Source organism: Rhinolophus ferrumequinum, chromosome 21 (assembly GCF_004115265.2).
Source record: "Rhinolophus ferrumequinum isolate MPI-CBG mRhiFer1 chromosome 21, mRhiFer1_v1.p, whole genome shotgun sequence".
In the NCBI taxonomy this organism is placed as follows: Eukaryota; Metazoa; Chordata; class Mammalia; order Chiroptera; family Rhinolophidae; genus Rhinolophus; species Rhinolophus ferrumequinum.
The window spans coordinates 35,586,130-35,606,059 of NC_046304.1; the positions used below are offsets into that span (position 1 = coordinate 35,586,130).

The 19,930-nt window shown below is 53.9% G+C and overlaps 1 protein-coding gene and 1 pseudogene across 17 annotated transcripts in view; one reads left to right on the forward strand and one right to left on the reverse strand.

The window, feature by feature from the left end:
* Positions 1–10,104, reverse strand: part of SRCIN1 (SRC kinase signaling inhibitor 1) — a 69,865-nt gene extending 59,761 nt beyond the window's left edge. For 7 of the 17 annotated variants that reach the window (XM_033089808.1, XM_033089814.1, XM_033089811.1 and 4 more), the window contains exon 1: positions 7,632–8,018. In XM_033089808.1, coding sequence (XP_032945699.1) covers positions 7,632–7,755 — 124 coding nt within the window. In that variant the 5' untranslated portion in view covers positions 7,756–8,018. Of the gene's footprint in view, positions 1–7,631; positions 8,020–8,768; positions 8,784–8,819; positions 8,929–9,917 lie in introns of those variants that run through there. The other 10 variants (XR_004421273.1, XM_033089822.1, XM_033089824.1 and 7 more) reach the window with 8 other exon arrangements.
* An 8,937-nt stretch (positions 10,105–19,041) lies between these two features.
* LOC117013083 (40S ribosomal protein S19-like) lies at positions 19,042–19,472 on the forward strand (annotated as a pseudogene).
* Positions 19,473–19,930: the final 458 nt, after the last annotated feature.

The following is a 19,930-nucleotide window of genomic DNA, read 5'->3' on the forward strand; positions in this document are numbered from 1 at the left end:
AGAGTACCCACACTGTTTATGCTACCCTCCTACTAGCTACCTCGGTCATCAGATTGATTGTTTCAGTGTCACGTTGCTTGTGCTCCAGTAACCCTTATTTTATTTAAGAAGGGTCCCAAAGCCATTCACATAACTTTTCTTACAGTTTATTATTATAACTGCTCTATTTTATTATTAGTTATTCTGTTATTCCCTTACTGTGCCTAATTTATAAATTAAACCTTATCATAGGTATGTATGCATAGAAAAAACATAGTATATGTAGGGTTTGGTACTAACCACAGTTTCAGACATCCACTGGGAGTCTTGGAACATATCCCTCTCGGATAAGGTGGGACTACTGTCCCTGTCCTTTGCCTTTCAGCCTGTAGCAATGCAGCATTAAGACCCTTCCTGCCTGGAGACACTGTGGCCCAGGCATCCCCTTGGGGACATCCCTGAACTCAGCTGGCTCAGACCCATCCCTACCCACGTCATGTCTGACTGCAAATGTTCGCAAAGCCCCTTGCCAATCTCATGGCTCCAATTTTCCCACCGATTACTCAAGACGCAGGCATCCCAGGGAGAAACAACTGTTGTATCCAGATGTTGGGACATTGACTAGGGGAAGAAATCAAGAATGTTCACTAACATGTCTAGCCACAGAGGACTTCCTGGAGGAGGCGGTGGGGCTTGGGAGTGGGGTGTGGAAGGGCAGATGGACAGAGGGGCCCAGGGTGGGGGGAGTGAAGATGCAGGAGGGCAGCTTCCTTCGTACTAGCAGCCTTAAGTAGCAGCTCCAAGGGCCCCGCTGCAGACAGGCTGAGGTGAGGATCCGGGTTTTCTCATGTAAGCCCCTTCCTCCAGGAAGAGCTTCTCCCATTCGATCGATTGTTCGATTGGATAGAGAGGAGAAAGATGAAGACAAAGAAATGACTATTTATCGAAGGTTTACAATGGGCGAGGAACTCGGCCTGAATTACTTCATTTAATCCTGATACCCACCCTGTGAGGACCCTGCTGTTATCAGTCCCGATTTACAGATGAGGAGACTCCATAACCACACAGCACATGAGGGTCAGGGCCCGGCTGCCAGCCCAGATCTGTCTGACTCCAGAACCTGAGCTCTTGACCCCTGAGCTAAACTGCCTCCCATCCATCCTCCCCGTCTTGGCCATCTCCCATTCAGTGCCCCCTGGGAAGTTCTGCCTGAAGTGTAACCTCTTTCCATCCCATGCTCCAGTACAAACTATTTCTTAACAACAATAAGTGGAAGAGAAGGCTTCGCTTCAGTCTCTTTACGTCTCATCCTAGGGGTGGGAGTCAGATGATTTCAACCCTGGGCTGCTGATGGACCAGGGACCAAGGGGGAAGGGGTGAGCTATTGGGTTCAGGAGAAGTGGGTCCAGGATTTCCTGAGCTTCATCTTGAAATGACTTCTGGCTCTCCAGGAGCCTCCTTCCTGCTCTCCCACCTCCATCTTGGAAGAGGCTCCAGGAAGCCTTCAAAGGCCCCTTCTTGTTTTAACAACCAGAAATCCCCTGAGCACCCAGGTTAGGGAGAGCCTAAAACGTCAGGGGGCTGGAGCAAGTCCTAAGAGCCCTCACTTTTCCTCAGAGCCCTAACTTTCACCTTAGGAGGCTGGGACAAGAAAGGGAATTCGGCCACTGGGTGGGGACAGCGTCGGTAGGGGATAGCCCAGGGGAGCAGGCAGAGAGGTTCAGAGGTTCAGAAGGGCTTCAAAGAGCCTTCGAATGCCTTCCCAATGAGCTGGGATTCGTAATTCTTCCCCAATGAGGCAGATGCGATGCCTGGGGTGATGTTACAGAGGCCTGCGGTGTCTGCAATTATCGCACGCCCTGGGGGTGGGGTGAACAGCAGGACACACACTCCCTGTACCTCCTACGCTCTGCATAAACCTCTCCGGCTGGAGCCTCTCTGTGGGGAACTCTGGGGTCTGGGGCTTCTCTGTGGGGTCTCTGGGTCTGGGGGTCCCCCTGTGGGCTCTGGGTCGGGGTCTCTAGCACGTTCTGTGGCTGGGCTGGAAAAGAAGCCAGTGTCCTGGCATAAGGATGTTTGCAGAGGTGAGGAAGGCGGGCATGTGAAAACCCAACTCCTTCCCAGTCTTATGTTGCTCCACACCGGGACACGTAGGCAACTGGGCCTGTGGCAGAGGCTACCGGGGAACGGGAAGAGGTTGTCTGGGAGATGAGCCACCAGCTGGAGGTGCCTCTTTGAAAGAAAACACGTATTGGATCCTAGTCCACGGCTGGAATGGAGTGTGACACAGCGAGTTCTGCTGGGGTGGTAGGAAAACAGCGAGTTTATGATTCAGAGACAGCTGAATCCTATAGCCACTCCCACATCCATCCTCTGGACGAAGGAGAGATTTAGGCAAGGTGTGCCTTCGGAGCAGAAGGGACTGTTTGTAATACGTGTGTGTGCGCCAATATTCTCTTTGGCCAAATCTCCATTTTTCCTGATTTAGCTGGAGCTGGGAAATATTCTTCCCACCCTCCATGTGGACAGGCATGTATTATCTCAGGAGACAGGAGGTGGGTGAACCTCTGACAGCTAGAAGGGGCCTTAGAGATGCTCTAGTTCCATGCTTTCTTCTCACACCAAGGACATTGAAGACCAGAGGGGGCAATGATCTTGCCCCAGGTCACACAGCAGTAGGGTAGGCAGGCAACCTGACACCAGTCTAATGCTTTCACTTCACCCTGTCCTTCACCTCTCTGCTCTGGGGGATGAGAGTGACTTCCCCATCCCCTCCTCTTCCCCAGCAGATCTAAACTCCTCTCCGCTGTGGCCCCTACATCCTGCCAACCACAACAGCCACTGAGTTTGAACTGTATCTACCAAGCTCCTCAGGATGGCCCAAAGGTCATGCCAACCAGTCCCCTGCTTCTAGGTACAACACTAGCCTACTCATGTCCATACACACCTATCATTGAGGTAAAAGATGCAAAAACACCCCCAGAGCTCCCCACCCTGGAGCGGCCACCCTCCACATGCCACCACCACCAGGAGGTTTTCCTTCCTGTCTAACCTCCTTTCCTCCACTGCAGCGTGGGCCTGTTTCCTCTCAAGCTGTCCTGTGCAAAGATGGGGGGAAAGGGAGGAAAACAGGTTTCCTGGCCTCCAAACCCTTCTGTTTGCCCAGCATCAGCAGAGAAGATGAGGGCAAGGTGTCCTTATGTGGCTGGGCCCTGAGCCCAGTCCATGCGTGGGGCATGCGGAGTGCAGTGAGACAGTGGCAGCCTGAGTGTGGGAGAAACCACTCCTCTGGGAACAGTCCCTCCAACTCCTCATCCCCTGTAAAATCCTAAATCTCAGAGTAAAGGGAGGGTCTTCTCTGGGTTCAGAGATACCTATTTCTACCCCATACCATTTATTGAGTGTTTATTATGTGTCAGGCACTGTACTGGACATTTTTATCTATTATTTCATTTAATTTTCACAATTTCAGAAACTAATCTGGCCCCTGGGACAGTACCTCCCTAAAACTAAATCTAACTTTGAGCCCTCTTGCTGCATTTCCTTGGGACCAGTCCTCCTTGGCGGTGGAGGGCATTTTTGTTCCTGTCTTCAGAAATTCTCACTATTACTCAGTGGCTCCATGTTATCTTCTCCAGGCGCCAGCCTTTACCCAGTCTTGCCCCATGTGATGGGCATTATAGTGGTGAAGGGAACCGAGACAGGACTGGGGGCTGGGATTGGCCTGTGCCAGACGTAGATAGAGAACATATCAGGTGGCAGGGGGGCAGGCCCTGGGAGCAGTCCCCGTGAAATCAGGCGGAACCAAGGACAGCTCGTTTTCCCCCCATGATGATGTCCACGACCCTTGCAGGGTGCATGGGACCTCACATTTAGTGTGGAGACTAAGCAGGGCTGAGAGATGCAAAGATCTAGCTCTCTCTCAGTGGCCATCTCTCAGGTCCGAGTTCCAACTCACACATACCCAGAGCCCAGGGGCCGGAGCAGAAGAGGGCGGGAGCACAAGACAGCAGAGCTGTGGGTGGGAGCCAGAGCAGAATCTCTTATACCTAGTTTGGCTCCTGGCATCCAGAGGGTGCTCAGGCCTCCTGGTGCAGGAGGGAGACCCCCAAGCCCTTCTGCCAGCCTCATGGGGTTTCACACACCCTATGGTAGCCACAGGCAACTTTAGTGAATTCACACACCACTTGGCTTCCCTGTTTGGACCTTTTAGAGTAAGAGGGATGAGGGCAGGGGTCCCCTCTGCTAGGGCTTTTCACCCATCCTGCCTCCAGCACGGCTGAAACACAGGGCCAGACCCACCTCCCCAAGCACTGCTCAGGCCTCAGCTTCCACCCCTAGGGAGAGTCAAGCAGGGAGAGTATGGGCCAATGGGCAAGCGGAGTTGGAATGGTGGGTGGGACTCTGGTCCGTGTGGGTGGCACCTTCCCCCTTCAAGCAGGCATCACTAATATATGCAAAGCATATGCAAATCATCCAGAAGAGCGACACAACACGGGTGGAATGTCAGAAGAGACCTTGGAGAGATGATCCAGCCCACACCCCCTCCTTTCCCAGGTGAGGAAAGAGGCTCTACCAGGAAGGGACGTGCTCAAGGTCACTCGGACATTTGGGCACTGAGGAAGGAAGCTCACAAGATCTCCGTTCAGTCCAGTGCTGTTTCCAGACAGTCTTGTCTTTCATATCGGGGGTTTACAAGATGGCAAAGGGGGCACAGGGCCTAGATGAGGCTCCAGGAAGGCCTATGAGACTCCCCCTTCCTGCCTCTGAGGCTGGAGACGGTGTGGTGGGTGTGAGCGGAACAGTGGGTAAGGACAGTGGTGATGCCTGGGACAGCGGGTGACCAGATGGATGGAGGGACCAGAGGCTGGAGGCATTGGTTTCCAGCAGTCAAGCAACAGCAGAAGGCAGCAGAACTGGAGTGTGTGAAGCCCAATGTCAGGGCAAGGTGCCCGCTGTGGTGCGGGGAGGGGAATGGCGCCTTTACGATACACACATCCTGAAGGGCTCAGCTGCCCCCTTCCGCCTGGACTCTGATGACGATGGCACCTGACAGACCATAATAATCAACCCAGGCCCATCCTTCCACGGCTGCAGCTGTCCTCCCACCCCCAGCTTGGCTTCTCAACCTTCCAGACAGTCCTAGAAAGCAGGACCGAGGCTGGGGAAGGGAAGTCAGACAGATGGGAGGGGGCAGACAAAGAGAGAAAAAGGGAGACTGAGGAGCAGAAGGGGAGACTGGGAAGGAGAGAGAGCATGAAGGCAGAGCAGGAGAAACAGGGGCAGAGAGAGGGAAGGTCTTGGGGAAGGAAGTGAGGGAGACTGAGGGGCACAAAGGGGACTGTGGGAGCAGCGGAACAGAGAGGGGAGGGTTCCCAGCCTCCGGAACTGAGGGACAAAGCTGGAGCCTGGATGTGGGGCATAGGCCCTGAGGCCGGAGGCTGTCTGGCAGGAGTTGGGGACCATACCCCTGCCCCTCTGCCACCTCCCCAGCAACTCCTCCCGCTGCCAGGAAATCAGTCCTCCCTCCTATGTCTGCCTCCCTCCCTCGGGGCAGGCAAGCGCTGCTTCCCAGCCAAATCCAAAGCCTTCATCTCTGCTTTTCAGAGCTGGGAATGAAAGAAGGGGAAGGGAGTGCAGCCCTCAAACCCGCTGACGGCCAGATTTTTATTATCTTTGCTCCAATGGGCCCTGGGAAGCCAACAAGGATCTTCAAAGAGCATCTGAGTGGCTCATTGAAGTCTGCACCTGCACTGGCCCACCCAGAGAAGGCAGCCGGGGCTTGGGGGACACAATCTGTCTCCCGACTCCCATCAATCCCAGAGACCAGATCTGAGGCTGCCAGAGGCCTCACCCTCAGCCCCCGTGCCTAGGCAGGGGCCACTTGGCAAAGCAGCCAGACTCAAAGGCCAGACACAGGCCCACTGGGCCTCAGAGGCGGTCTCTGTCCCTCTCTGGGCCTCGAGGACACAAACGAAGAAAGAAATCGGATCTCTTTGCCAGGGCTTAGAGGAGATAAGTGCTTGGGATTCCTCGAAAGAGAAGCTTTTATGGCAAGTCCTAGATCCTTTGCCTGAACTCTCTGCCTGCCCCACATCCACAGGCCCCCTCAATTGCCTCCTGACTCCCCTTTACAGGACCCCTCCAAACCACAGCTATCCCTCCATTCCCGAGCCGCTGGCCTGCTACTCAGGGTGATCCTCAAACCCCAAACAGCTCCCTCTGTTTCTGTTCAAAGCCTCAACCCCATCTGCCTTTTTTCCCCAAGACCTAACATGGGGTGGGGGTGGGGCTAAAACAGACCTGGTACTTCCAAAAGCCCATCACCCTCCCTCCTAAGCTTGGGTTTTGTCAGAGAAAGTCAAGGTTGGCACTGGGCAGATGGCATCCATGCCACCCCCGCCTGCCAGCTCTGACCACACCATTGAGATCAATGCCCGAAGCCAAAGAAGGAATCGATGGTTCTAATTAAACCCTTTTTCCAGGGTGGGTCCCTGGCCAGAGAGAGAGCTCTGAGGCTCTGCATCCCAGCACCCAGCCCTGTGCCCTGTACATATTTAAGAAACCTGGAGCCCCGCAGGAATCAGGCCATGAAGACCCCAGAACCCCCACATTAGGCAAGGAGGCAAGCAGAAAGCCTGGGATGGTGTCAGGCCTCATTCCCAGGGACCCTTCCCCTAGGAGAGCCCCGCCCCCACTCAGCACTGCCTGAGGACCACAGTTTCTTCTTCCAGATCCCCAGAACACATGGGGGGACATGCGTCTCCATTCCAGCCCTGTGGGTCATTATAGAGAACTGGCCATCATGCTAAGGGCGGATGAAGCAGGGTTGGGGGGCTCTGGACAAAGACCCTCTTGTCCCCAAGGAGGGGTGGCAGGAAGCCAGGGCAAAGCCTTTACACTTGCTGCCAGTGGTGCCTGGGTGCCAGGCAGTCTGGGTGGGGGGATCTTATTCTTGGAACCTCCTCCCCTTATTCCCGGAGCCCTCACCCCCATCCCTCGCTTCTACACCAAGCCACCAGCTAAGTCTCTGCCCCAACAACTCTCAGCTGCGCCTGGAGCCTTCCTTCCCATGTGAATGCTGGGCCCTGACACTTGCCCACAGTGGCCCCAACACCAACCCCAAACAGCAAAACCCTCACACATAAACCATAACTGCCCCCCTACACACATACACAGGCACAGCCTTGCCAGAAAACACCATCATCACAGCTGCCACCAATGATGACAGGGCCCCACGTTTTCAGTCACAATTTCCATCAAATGCATCATCAATTCTTTAAGACCAGCAAGAGGGATATGAAAAGGAATGAGGGAAACTGAGGCACAGAGTTAGCAAAGCATCAGGCTCAAGGTCACCCAGATCAAGACATGGAGAGTGCCCCCGCCCCAAGTGCTCAAATCCCAAACCAAGTAACATTCAGACCCACAAGCCTGGATGTCTGGTCAGCTATCCCCAATTGCCAGCCCGCATCTGTTTCCCAAAACAACAGTAGCTCAAACATCTTCTAAAGGCTTCAGCTAGGAACCCTCAGCTCTGGGAATCCACTTCCCTTAAAGTTGGGGGCTGCAGGACCTCCTGGTTTCATGGTATTTGGGGAGAGGGAAACACAGTCCGGTATCCCCTCCTGGCACAATCTCTTCCCGCTCACCTGGCTCCCTTCGGCCCCCCGGATCTCTCGGTCCAGTTTCCTCCCTAGAAGATCGGGCGCTGCCCTCGGCTGTCCTCTCCCACCAGGCCAGGGCAAAGCGCCGGAGGCACTGCCAGGGATGCATGGGGAGGCGTGGGGCGGGGGTGCACGCACTAGCAGCCGCACACACCGCGCTGGGCCCTGCCAGCCGAGCTGCGGAGGCACCCGGCCGGCCCCCTCCGCTTCTACCAGCATCCTGCTGCCCCCACCGACAGGACTCGGAGCTGGTCCGGGAGCTTCTGACGTAGCAGGGGGGTGCGTGGGAGGGTAGGGGGAGCCATGGCGCGTCCCTTCCCCAGCCCCGCCCTCTGCCCCTCAGTTTCCAGCTGTCCCTAACTCCTCACTCACTGTTGAAACTCAGCCCAGCTGGGGGCGCCCTCCCCTGCCCTCTGCAGGGGGAAGGCTTAAGATCAAATAGCCCCTCCCCCAGCCCCTCCCTCTCATGGCCCCTCCCTACCCGCCAGCCGAGCGGGGAGCGTGTCCCCAGTTTCTGCAACTGCTGCCTAGGCTCCGAGGTCTCTAGGGCTAGGGCCTCGAGGTGAGGGGGGTGGTGGTGGTAGTGGGGAATACAGGCTTGTATCCTGGCAACACAGCCAACCCCAGAATGCACTTATCCCCTTCCTTCCCTGGGGGGCTGGCTCAAAGCGCCTACCACCACCACTCAAGTGCCTACACCCCATTCTGAGACCTGGGGGAGAGAGAGGCCTTTGATATTCCCCCCGCTTCTCCATCCCTTTCGACTCCCCCTTCATCCTCCTCTTCCTGCACCTCGGATAGTCCACTCCCCTCCCCCACTTTCCTCACCATCCATCCCCCTTCCTCTTCTCCCCACCCCTCCCCCTCCACACTTACCCCTTTCAATTTTAACCCCTCAGGCCCCCTCCCCCGGTATGGCGAGGCCCTCCCTACCCGGTCTCCAGCCTTGCAAATTCCTGACCCTCTCTCGGGTCCTTCTCCCAAGCCCAGCGCGCCGCGGTCCCCTACCCCACACACACCTGCGCCCGGAGCATCCCTAGCCCCGCCGGCCGCCGCCTCCCAGACCCGGCTGCCGCCCCCGCCCCCGGCCGAGGGGAAAACACACAAAGAAAACAGAAATACCTTCCACTTAAGCATGGAGGCACATTAGGGAGGAGAGAGACAGGGACATGCCTTGGGACGGAGCGTTCCCCATCGGGCGGGGCGCGGGGGGCGGGGGCCCCGGGCCGGCCTGCCTGGCGCTCGCCCTCTCGCCGCCTCGCGGGCTTCTCGCTGTGCCCCAGCCCAGGGGCGCTGTGCCAGGCGGGCGGGCCGGGGGCGCGAGCCCCGCCGGGATGGACCAGCTGGGAGGGCGCCGGCGGCCGGGCGTGTGGGTGCGCGCGCGCGCGGGCGTGTCACCGAGTGTGCGAGAGCGAATGTGTGTGTGTGTGTGTGTGTGTGTGTGTGTGTGTGTGTGAGAGCGCGCGCGCGGGCCGGCGCGGGTGTGTCACTGCTGTCGGGAGCGCGCGCGGCTCGGGCACGCGCGTGTGGCCGGAACGTACAAAGGGCCGCCGGGGGTGGCGGGGAGCGAGGAGAGGAGGGGGTACCGCGCCTGGCGCCCTCAAGCAGCACCGCGGAATCCCGCGGCGCGCGGCCTGGCCCGGGTGCGGGGCGCGCTCACGCTCCTCTCCCCGCTCCACCTGCTTCTCCCATCCCAAGCCATCCTCGCTCTACGATAGGGACAAATACCTAAGGCCTGGGATCGCCTCGAGGGAGGGGGTACACCTCGAGGGTGGAAGACTTCTCGGTCTCCAAGCCCCCGCGCGCCTTGGGATGGAGAAGCATTCGGGGAGGGACTGGGCAGGGAGGCAAAGCCGGGCGGCGGGGCGGGGGGCCACTCTTTGGCCAAGGTGACCTCCGAAAGTCACAGCTGCCTAATGCAGGGAGAATTGGACCCTCCTCCACCTCTGCCTGGACGCTCTCCTGACCCCCTCCTTAAACACGCTCTTACGCGGGCACCCAGTCCCCCGGCGCCCCCTGCTGGGCTGTCTCCTTGCCCCCAGTTCGGGTTGCGGCCCCTCCTGCAGGCGTCTGCTGGAACTGCCTGGGCCCTTGCTGGTAGTGGGGCTGTCTAGGATCATCTGTCAAGTAGGGACTCCAAAGGAGGGCGCTCCTGCCCATTCTCACACCTCACCTGGCGACGCCATCGCCACCTCCACCTTAGCCGGCAGAGGCCAGCTTTGCTCTACCCCCGCTTTACTTCCACCCCCTCCCTGTACCACCTTGGCCTACCTGTGGGCTCCACAGACTTCTCCAGCTCGGACCAGCACTGACCGTTGCTCCTGTCCTGGTTGTTTGCTTCCCCTCTCCCTCGGGTTCTCTGTCCTGTTTCTTCTTTTCCAAGCTTCACTTGGGGAGGGGAAAGTGGGCTGAGTACCCCGCCCCATTTATTTACTCCTGGCATCCCCACAGCCAGCTTAGATGAGCAAAGAAGGAGCACAGTACATCTCTTCCCTATAGCCACCAGGCAGCGTGGCAGGCAGGCAGGCAGAGAGGCAGGAGAAGAGACCCCACCCCAAGAAGCCCAAATGACAAACCGGTTTCCCCACTTCCTGGTCTACCCAGTCGCAACCTTAATCTAGGCTCTCCCACTTTCCTGCCCACCTCCAGGCCTGCCCCTGAGCCTTCCACATGCTTGGCTAGGGCCAAGCCCCTGATGCCCCTTAGAGATGACTCTCCAGTTGCAGTAACTTAGATGGCAGGGCCAGGGCAGAAGGAGGAGGGGGCCCTTCCTAGCTCCAACTGGACAGCTCAGGAGGGCAGCCAAGAGCCATGTCTTGGACACACCGCCTGGGCACACGACCCCAGCAGTCGTCACCCTGACTTCTCTCCTCCTGGGCCAGCTGCCTCTCCCTCTGCCAGCTGGATGGTACCCATCTTTTGGCCTCTGAGTGTACAATGGGCACTTGTCCAGCTCCCTGCCTGGCTGCCTGCCCAGGATGGGCTCGGGAGGCAGCAGGCCCTTGTAAGGGAGGAGCTGGCGAGGGGAGAGGTAGCTTCTCCTCCGCTGCATGGACACCACCTTCCAAGTCTCTCAGAGCCCAGAGGTTGGGGGACTCAAACTGCTGTTCCTCCATTAATGCCCCCCACTCAACTACACATTCCCCTCAGGAGTCCCCCACGAGACAAGGTCTCTTCCCTTCCCTGCTTTATGCCCATCTTAGAGGAAAGGAATCAGCAGGTGCTTTAGCCATGTTCTCTGATTTAACCCTATCAACAACCTTGCAGCAGTGTGCATTTTCAGCTCCATTTCAGAAATAAAGGTGAGGCTCAGAAAGGTACAGCCACTTGCCCAATCTAAGAGGAGCAAAGCTGAAATGCAAACCCAGATCTGCCTGACTCCAAAGTTTCCAGCCTCTTTTCTCTTGTCACCACCATCTCCTAACCCTGTGGGCTGCCAGAAGCAGGGACTAACCTCTGGCACATACCTCATGACCATAGGGTGGGTGGGAGAGAGTGAGCTCGAGAACGTGGCTGAGGGTTAAGAACACACTTATGTCAAGGTTAAGGAACTGGACGTTATCCCTTGGAGGATTATGGGAAAGATGCTTGTCCTGTCACAGGGAGATTTTTCTGCCCTTCCATTAAACGCCAAGAAGCCACTCCTCAGAGACTGACGGATAGAGGCTCCATGAATCAGCCCTTTGAGATTGGGAAGTGTTCCAAGGGTGTCAGCAGGAAAATGCATCTGTCTTTCCCCACTCTACGGTGAGCTCCTGAGCCATGCGGGCCCCCTCCATAGTGAGGAGTTTAAGTCAGATTCAGGTAATATTTTATTTGTGTAGCTTACTTTGTAAAGACAATCCTTCACATTCCTGATCATCTGCACAGCTGAGAGCGCATTGACTCCCTCCTCCCCGCCACTACTTTGTCCACACCCACACAACCCAGGACAGCGGCCTCCATGTGTCCCACAGAGGGGTGAGAAAGGGTACACTCCTGAACAGGAGCAAAGATCCCAGGGTGCCAAGTTGAGCCACTGGGGCAGATGGCCTGACATCCTCACCCCTCATTGACCCCACCTGCTCCCCTGCCCTCCCCACCAGAGAAGATAGGTGCCTCCTCCCAGTCCCATCAGATCTCAGAAGCAGAGGCTCCTGGGGCAGAGAGAAGGCCAATCAGGGCGAGAGCAACACAGGTATGATTCTTCCAGCCGAGATAAGAGAATTGCTCCTGTAAGCTGGCATGGTGCCCAGCACAACCAATGTGCCAGCTGCCTCAACCTAAGATGCCTCAGGTGCCACCCCACCCCCACTGTCATTCAGCAACAGGTAACTTCCCCCGGCCCTGCCCCTCTGTCTCGGCATTGTTCTCAGCTGGGAGGGGGCAGCAGGCACTACCCACCTTGTCCGTCTCAGGCACTCCACCCAACCTCCTTGCCTGCTCCTGGGAGCCTGCCAGAGGGAGGTTGTGTCTAAAAGTGAGACTGTTCAGCCTCGCCTCTCCTTCCCCAAGGTGTCCTTAGAATGGTGGTTGCACCTGGACAAGCATCTGGGCAGGAAGAGAGAGATGGGGCTTAGGGTGTGCAGAGAGGGGCACGTGGGCCTCTAGGGGAAGGCACAGGGCAACGTGGAAATTATGGCTGGACACCGTGAACTGCTCCCTCTGTCACCTTGAAGCCCCCGCCCCCAAATCCTCAAGGAAGCCCTCTGCCCATGGGGCTATTGTCGGGCCAGCGCGTTTTATGAGCCCCCTTTGGACTGTCCCATCTCCACCAAGGGTGGCCTGACACAGCAAAGGGGCTGTAGTTTGGCGCTGCTCTGGAGAGAGAGTGACCAGGGCATCTGGGACAGAAGCTGGTGTGGGTGGGGGAGCTGAGGAGTAGGACAGAGCTTCGTCTGCTGTAGACCTGCACCCTTCTGACCACAGCCAGTCTCCTCACTCTCCCATGTCCCCTCCCACCCGGCAGAAGAGGAGTAAATGGCAGTAAGTTTCAAAAGACCCTCCTTTCATTCCCTGTGGTCCCTACTCCCCCGTTTGTTATTGTAATAAATGCTAATGATACTCAATAATAGATGTCCTCATTAGCATATCAAACGTACTTTCTGAAGAATGGAGAGAGAAAGTGGAAGGAGGTGATTCTCTGGGGTCCTGACTGTAGCCAGCTCCCTCCAAAGAAATTTCTCCTGGTGCTTCCAGAAGGAAGGGACCCTGTAGCGGCACTTGCTGGGAGAAGCCTAGATGGCCCCTTCTGATGGGGAATTTTCTGAGCACAAGACTCTGTCTTCCCTGTCACGTGGCAAATGAGGTCCTATCTACAGGGAGCATTGAGTTGCCCTCATTAACTAGGGCTCCCCCTCAGGGCAGGGCAGTGGTTCTTAAACTACAGTGAGAATCAGGATCACCTAGAGGGCCTGTTAAAACAGGGGTTGCTGGCCCCAACCCCAAAGTTTCTGATTCTGTAAGTTTGAAGAGAGGCCTGAGCATCTGCATTTCTAACAAGTTTCCAAGGGATGCTGCTGCTGCTCCTGCTCGGAGTCCACACTTGGAGACCCCGTGGGGTAGGGGCTGTCTTCTTGTTTTACCAGCTTAGGCTTTGCCTGCTGATGTGGCTCAGCTAGCAAGTCACTGCAGGGCCTGACACACAGGGAGTGTCCAAGAGAACTTTGTGGCATGAATGAAGGTGCCTCTTCTCTCCTTTCCTCAAACCACCACCAAGGCCAATTTCTGTCACCAGAAGCGCTCCTGGTGACTCCTTTTTCCCCAGACCTTGATCTTTGATCCTGATGGAACAGAGAGGACCAGAACTGGATCTCCTGGTCCCCGGCTGTGTGCCACCGTGCTTGGGCACTGCAGATACTAGTGGATCTTCTCTCCTGAGAGGAGGAGGTAATAAAGGTGAGGGAGAGGCTTCCCCACACCCCACCTCACTTTGGGGTGACCTACGGGGCCTAAGTGGGGAGAGGGGTTCATATATAGTCTATGAACATGCAGGTAGCTCCCCACTTCTTTCCCACACATTCCCCTAGGTGTAAGAATTGCCTTTGGTGCGTGAACTGCAGCCTTAGTGCTGGGGATGTGGAGAGGAGACTAGAGCAGGAATGTAGAGATGGAAGGGAAGGGAAGATGAGGGCAGACAGAAGTAGGAAGAGGAGAATGAGAGGTGGACAAAAACACCGGGAAAAAGGAAAGAAGAGGGGAGGTGGAAGGGAGGGGTGTTGGGGGAGAGGCCCAAGAGAGGGAAAGGAAAGGGAAGAAAGATGATGAGAAGGGACCAAAGCAAGGAGGAGGAGGAGGAAGGACATCTGTATCTATCCTTGAGAGGATATATTATGAGCCACTGGGGCCCAGGTGGACCACAAGCCCAACTCCTGCAAGACCACATCCAACTTGGCTTTGAGGCTTTATATTTCACCATTTGATCCACTTGCCTGGTGGAAAAAAAGGAACACACACACATACACAGCCACTCCAGCCTGCAGCCTTCCTAAGCCTGCCAACTAAGCTGATAAACCTATGGTGGGTAGTGGGGGAACAGAGCAGGTATCATCCTGACTATTTTACCCATGCTAGCACCTGGTAACCATCTCCTTGCCTTCCAAGGGCACAGCAATCATCTATTTAGTAATGAAAGTGGATGGAACCCTCATACACTGCTGGTGGGAATGTGAAATGGTCCAGCAACAATGAGAAACAGTTTGGCGGTTCCTAAAACGTTAAACATAGAATTACCAGATGACCCAATAGCCTAAATGTCCTTCAGTGGACGAATGGATAAACAATCTGTGATATATCCACACAATGGAATATTGTTCTTCCATATAAAGGAATGAAGAACTAATACATGCTTCAACATGGATAAACCTCAAAAAATTACACGAGTGAAACAAGCCAGACACAAAGGGTCGTATATTGTAGGATGCCATTTATATGAAACATTCAGAATAGGTAAATCCATGAACATTTGCCTGGGGGAGGGGAAATAGGGAGCAGTTGTTTGATGCATATGGGGTTTCCTTTTGAGGTGATGGAAATTTTTGGAACTAGATAGATTTGGTGGTTGTGCAACATGATGAATGCACTAAGTGCCACCAAGTTGTTCACTTTAATTCTATGTTATGTGACTTTCCCGTCAATTTTAAAAAGCAATAATGGTTGTCTACATTGTCTACAACAAGGTTGCCAGTTCAATTCTCGCATGAGTTGGTGGGCTGTGCCCCCTGCAACTAAAGATTGAAAATAGCGACTGGACTTGGAGCTGAGCTGCGCCCTCCACGACTAGATTGAAGGACAATGGCTTGGAGCTGATGGGCCCTGGAGAAACACACGGCTCCCCAATATTTCCCAATAATAAATAAAAAAAAAAGCAATAATGAAAGTGTTTTCCAGAGAGTTCATCAAATCGAGCACAGATTTCAGAATCTACCTTCTTTGGAAAGGGGAGCTTGTGCCCACATGAACCCACATGAGTCATGGCCTTTTCCAACACTCTGGGGCACCGGGCATCTGCTGAAGACTGGAAAGATGCTCACAGGACCCCGGAAAGCTGTGTCCTGGACCCAGACTACATCCCAGCAGCCTCCTCCCCTGCCTGACTCCCATCCCAAGAGAGGGTCCCTTTCGGGTTCCTGCTTCCCAAGCAGGCAACAGATGTATGATCTGCTGCCCAGGAGCTCGGCTCTTCATCTTCAGCTAACATCTTGCCATTTGTCCCAGCGGCAGACCCACCACTCCCTGATCTCATTCCAAATATAGCTTTAAAAAGCTCTCTGGTTTTCCTTCCCACAGATTATTTTAATAACCCCCTAAGTAGAGTCCCTGCTGTCTGGAATCTCTTACTCCCCCCAATCCCCTCTCCCTGTGCTAGGCCCAGGGCTGGATGCTCTGGGTTCATTTAGAGTGGGGAGGGGTCCCAAGAAGAATCAGGCACATTTGCTGTTCCCCAGTGCTCTGAGGCCCCACTAGACCCTTCCTCTCAAATACCTTCAGTGACCACTCCCTACAGACGGGGATGTGTCCTCTTGGGACCCTGAACCTTTTGAGGTCCTGACAAAAGCTTTGCACCCTCTCCCTAGACAAATGAAGATACATGCCCATCCATACACAAGGAATACGTGGGCCTCCCTGACCTCTGCAGCCCATCCAAGGACCCCTAAGACTACTCGAAGTGTGGAAAGTCAGTTTCCCCACCACTGCCTCTGTCCCAGCCACCCAGGTCCCGCTCTGGAAGGAAATACCATTCCCAGGGTCTTTGGTCTTTCAGGGCTTGGCCCGGTGTTCACAAGCACTTTCTTTATCTTCTCTTACCCAGCAGTGTATACACACTCGACAATATAAACTGGAGATTGTTCTGCCACAGGACATAGAAAGATGTCCCGTTGATGGATATTTAGGCTTTGTCCAGGACAAGAGATAGCCTGGTAGTTACTTCATTTCACACAAATTGAGCATATCTATAGAATAAATTCCTGGGAGTGGAATAGCTGGATAAAGGGTGTGCATAATAAATGTTTTAAATATGAACCATTATTTCTGTTGTTGCCCTGATAGTGAATCCATAGCAACGAATTTGGCCATCTATTTCTCTTGTGGTGTGCCAGCTGGGGAAACCGAGGCACCAACTGCCCACCTCCCCCCCTGGAAGAATCAAAAATTGAGCGAGGGAACTGATAGCAGGAAGAAGCCCAGCTTCAGTAAGAAAAATGCCCCAAGGACCCCGCCCACCTTGGAAAACAGGGAAGAGGAGGGTGTCTAGCCTGAAAAGGAAGAAACTGAAATAATAATCACCTCGTGTGTGAAGGAGGAGACAAGCCGGAGAATACCCAAGGACTCCGTGGCAGCAAGAGACTGAAGTTAGCTCCAAGTGTGAACTTCCTGCAAGTGTAGGAGGGTTGATGACAGCCTGGCACCAGGGGAGGACTGTGGGTGACTCCCAACTCAGAGATCATTAAACCAAGATTAAGGGTGGAGGCCCTGCCAGTCCTGCTGGGAGCAGAGAGCTGGAGCAGGTGACCACTTAAGACGCCCTGGGAGAACACCGCCTAGCTGAGGAGAAAGGCTGAGAAACGGATTAATAAGGCAGGGTCCAGAACTTGGTTGTCATCAAAGCAATCTCATAATCAACCCTTAGAGGAGGGCAAGCAAGGATTATGAGCGGCCCATTTTGTGGATGAGAAAACTGAGGCCCAGAGAAGTTAAGAAACTTGGCCAAGCCTTCACAGCTGAATCAGGACTTGAACCCAAGCCTTTAGCCCCCAAGTTTTCCCCAATGCCCTGCCTCCAATGCCCTGCCTCCTGGGGCTGGAAGCTTCCCAAGATAGGACTCAGGCCTCTGTCCTTGGTTCCTTCACCAACTTCCTCAGGCCCTCTGTACCCCACTCCTCCATGCCGCCCTCCCCACCAACACCCCAACCACACAGCCCCAGAACAGGGTGGAGACTGCTGGGAGAGGCTGCAAGTCCCTCTCCTGTCTAACAACTGAGCTGAAGGAGGAAGTTGGAGGTGGGAACAGGTCCCAAACTCCCATCTTACTTGTCCTCGCCTGTCTCAGTCTCAGACTCTCTCGTGATAGGAAAGTAGGCCAGTTTGGAATATGTCACGGATATTTTCGACATCCCCATCTGTACTATAGCTTTCCATACAGCCAAGGGGGGTGGAGCCAGAGCCTTCCTGCCGGGTAAGGAGCACACCTGCTACCTCTGGGACTCAGAGCCCACATGGGGGCTGGGGACAGGTACAGTGAACCCTGGAGGACACTGGGCAAGTGTCCAGCAGCCTGCGCAGGGCAGGAAACCAGCAGTGTCTGTCCTCTTCCCAGAGAAGCAAGAGCAGAACAGTTGAGACCTGTGGATACCACCCTACCCCCCACTAACCTGGGTATGGAACACTGAGGAATGAGCAATTAGTTCTGCGGAGAAAGGGGTGTGGGAAAGCTTTACCGGTGAGGCGACTGACATTTGAGTTGGGCCTTGAAAGAGGAGCAGGACTTTGCTGGGTGGAGAAGATGGAGGAGGGTGTTCCCAGCCAAGGGATGTGCTTGGGCTATGCTGCAACCAGTGTGCCCGGTGCACTAGAGGAATGACCAGTGAGGGCAGCAAGAGAGACTGGACAGGGATGGGCTAGCACTGGCAAAGGAGCGGTTCATGGTGAATTCCCAGCTACAAAACTTGTAAGCTGGATAAGAATTCAGGTCTGTCTGTCCCCAGTGCCCATCCCCTCCATCTCTCACCACCTCCCAGATAAAAGCCAAGGTTCCCTTCCAAAGAAATGTCTCCCCAAACTTCACCCCTTTCTCACTGCCCACTATGGACCAGGCCTCCAGGGCCCCACAGCAACCCCAAGAAATAGCTATTCTCAGATGAGAAAACAGTCTCAGAGAAGTTAGGTGACTTGCTCAAGGACACAAAGCTGATCAATGGCAGAAGCAGGATTAAGATCCAGGTCCCTTCTCGCCCCTAATCACTCTGCCTTGTTCCTCCCTAAGCACTTAGTTTCTTTATTCCTCAGTTTTCTTCATCTGTAAAATGGGGCTGGGAAGATTAGTGAGAGAGCGCACAGATACAAGCCACTTGGCACAGTGCCTGACATTCATTCAACATTTAACAAGCATTCTTCGAGCACATTCTAAGAGCAGGACCCTCTTCTAGGCGTTGGGAGGCAACAGGAAACAGAAATAAGACCCTACTCTCCCAAAGTGGAGTCCAAGATAAGGATTGAGAGGAAAGTGGACAAACATTGGAACAAGGCAAGGATGTCACTCTCATCATCTCTCCTCAACATTGTACTGGAGGTTCTCACCAGGGCACCAAGGCAGGGGGAAAAGAGCATCGAGAATTGAAAAGTAGTGGTAAAACTGTCTTTATATGTCTACATCATTGATTCCTGTGTAGAAAATGTGAAGAAATCTACAGAGAAATAGCTAGAACCTATTTAGTTCTAAACTCTAGTGAGTTTAGCAAGATTGTAAGATATAAGATCAATATACAAAATCAATTATATGTCTATAGGTTAGCAATGAAGAACTAGAAATTGAAATTTTAAAAACTAATACCATGTACAGTAGCATCAAAAAATATGAGATAAGTCTGACAAAGGATATATAAGACCTGTACCCTGGAAACTACAAAACATTGCTTAGAGAAATTTAAAAAGACAATAAATGAGGAGATAGACCAAGTTCATGGGTCAGAAGACTCAATCCTGTTAAGATGTCATTTCTCCCCCAAATTGATTTATGAATTCAGCACAATCCCAAATTCCCAGCAGCTTTTTTTTTTTCTGGTAGAAATTGAAAAGCTCATTCTAAAATTCTTATAGAAATGCAATGGATTTAGAATAGGCAAAACAGCTATGAAAAAGAAGGGGGGTGGTGCAGATCAGAGGGCCCTCTTCCTGGCTGGCAGCGGGAGGCTGCACAATGCCTGGAGTTACTGTAACATACTTGAACCACAGGCGTTCCTCAGAGCTCTGGCAGCCGTCCTCAAAAAGTCCGGGAAGCTGAAAGTCCCTGAATGAGTGGACACGGGCAAGCTGGCCAAGCACAAGCAGCTTGCTCCCTATGATGAGAATTGGTTCCACATCTGAGCTGCTTCTACAGCACAGCACCTCTACCTCCCAGGCTGCACTAGTTTGGCTCCACGACCATGATGTATAGGGGACATCAGAGAAAGAGCATCACTTCCAGCCACTTCAGCGAAAGCTCTGAGAGTGTGGCCCACCGGGTCCTCCAAGCCCTAGAGGAGCTGAAATTGGTGGACAAGGACAAACATAGGGGCCACAACACCTCAGGGACAGAAAGATCGGGACAGAATCACCAGACAGGTGACGACTGCCAACAAGAAACATTAGGACAAATATTAGGTTAATAAAATGCCTCATTCATTAAAAGAAAAAAAGAAAGAAAAATGAGGAGAAAAACAATTCGGAGGATTTACACTACCTAACTTGAAGATTTTAGAAATCCGGTTGGCTCGGTTAGAGCGCAGTGCTCATAACACCAAGGTCGCCGGTTCCCACATGGGCCAGTGAGCTGCGCCCTCCACAACCAGATTGAAAACAACGACTTGACTTGGAGCTGATGGGTCCTGGAAAAACACACTGTTCCCAAATATTCCCCAATAAAAATTTTAAAAAAATTATTAGAAAGCTACAGCAATCAAGACAGTGTCATGTTGTCATCAAAATAGACCAACAGACCATGGGAAGAGAATAGAAAGTCTACAAACAGATCGACACATATATAGTCTATTGATTTTCAACAAAGAAGCAAAGTTCAGTCTAGTGGACAAAAGATTGACTTTTCAACA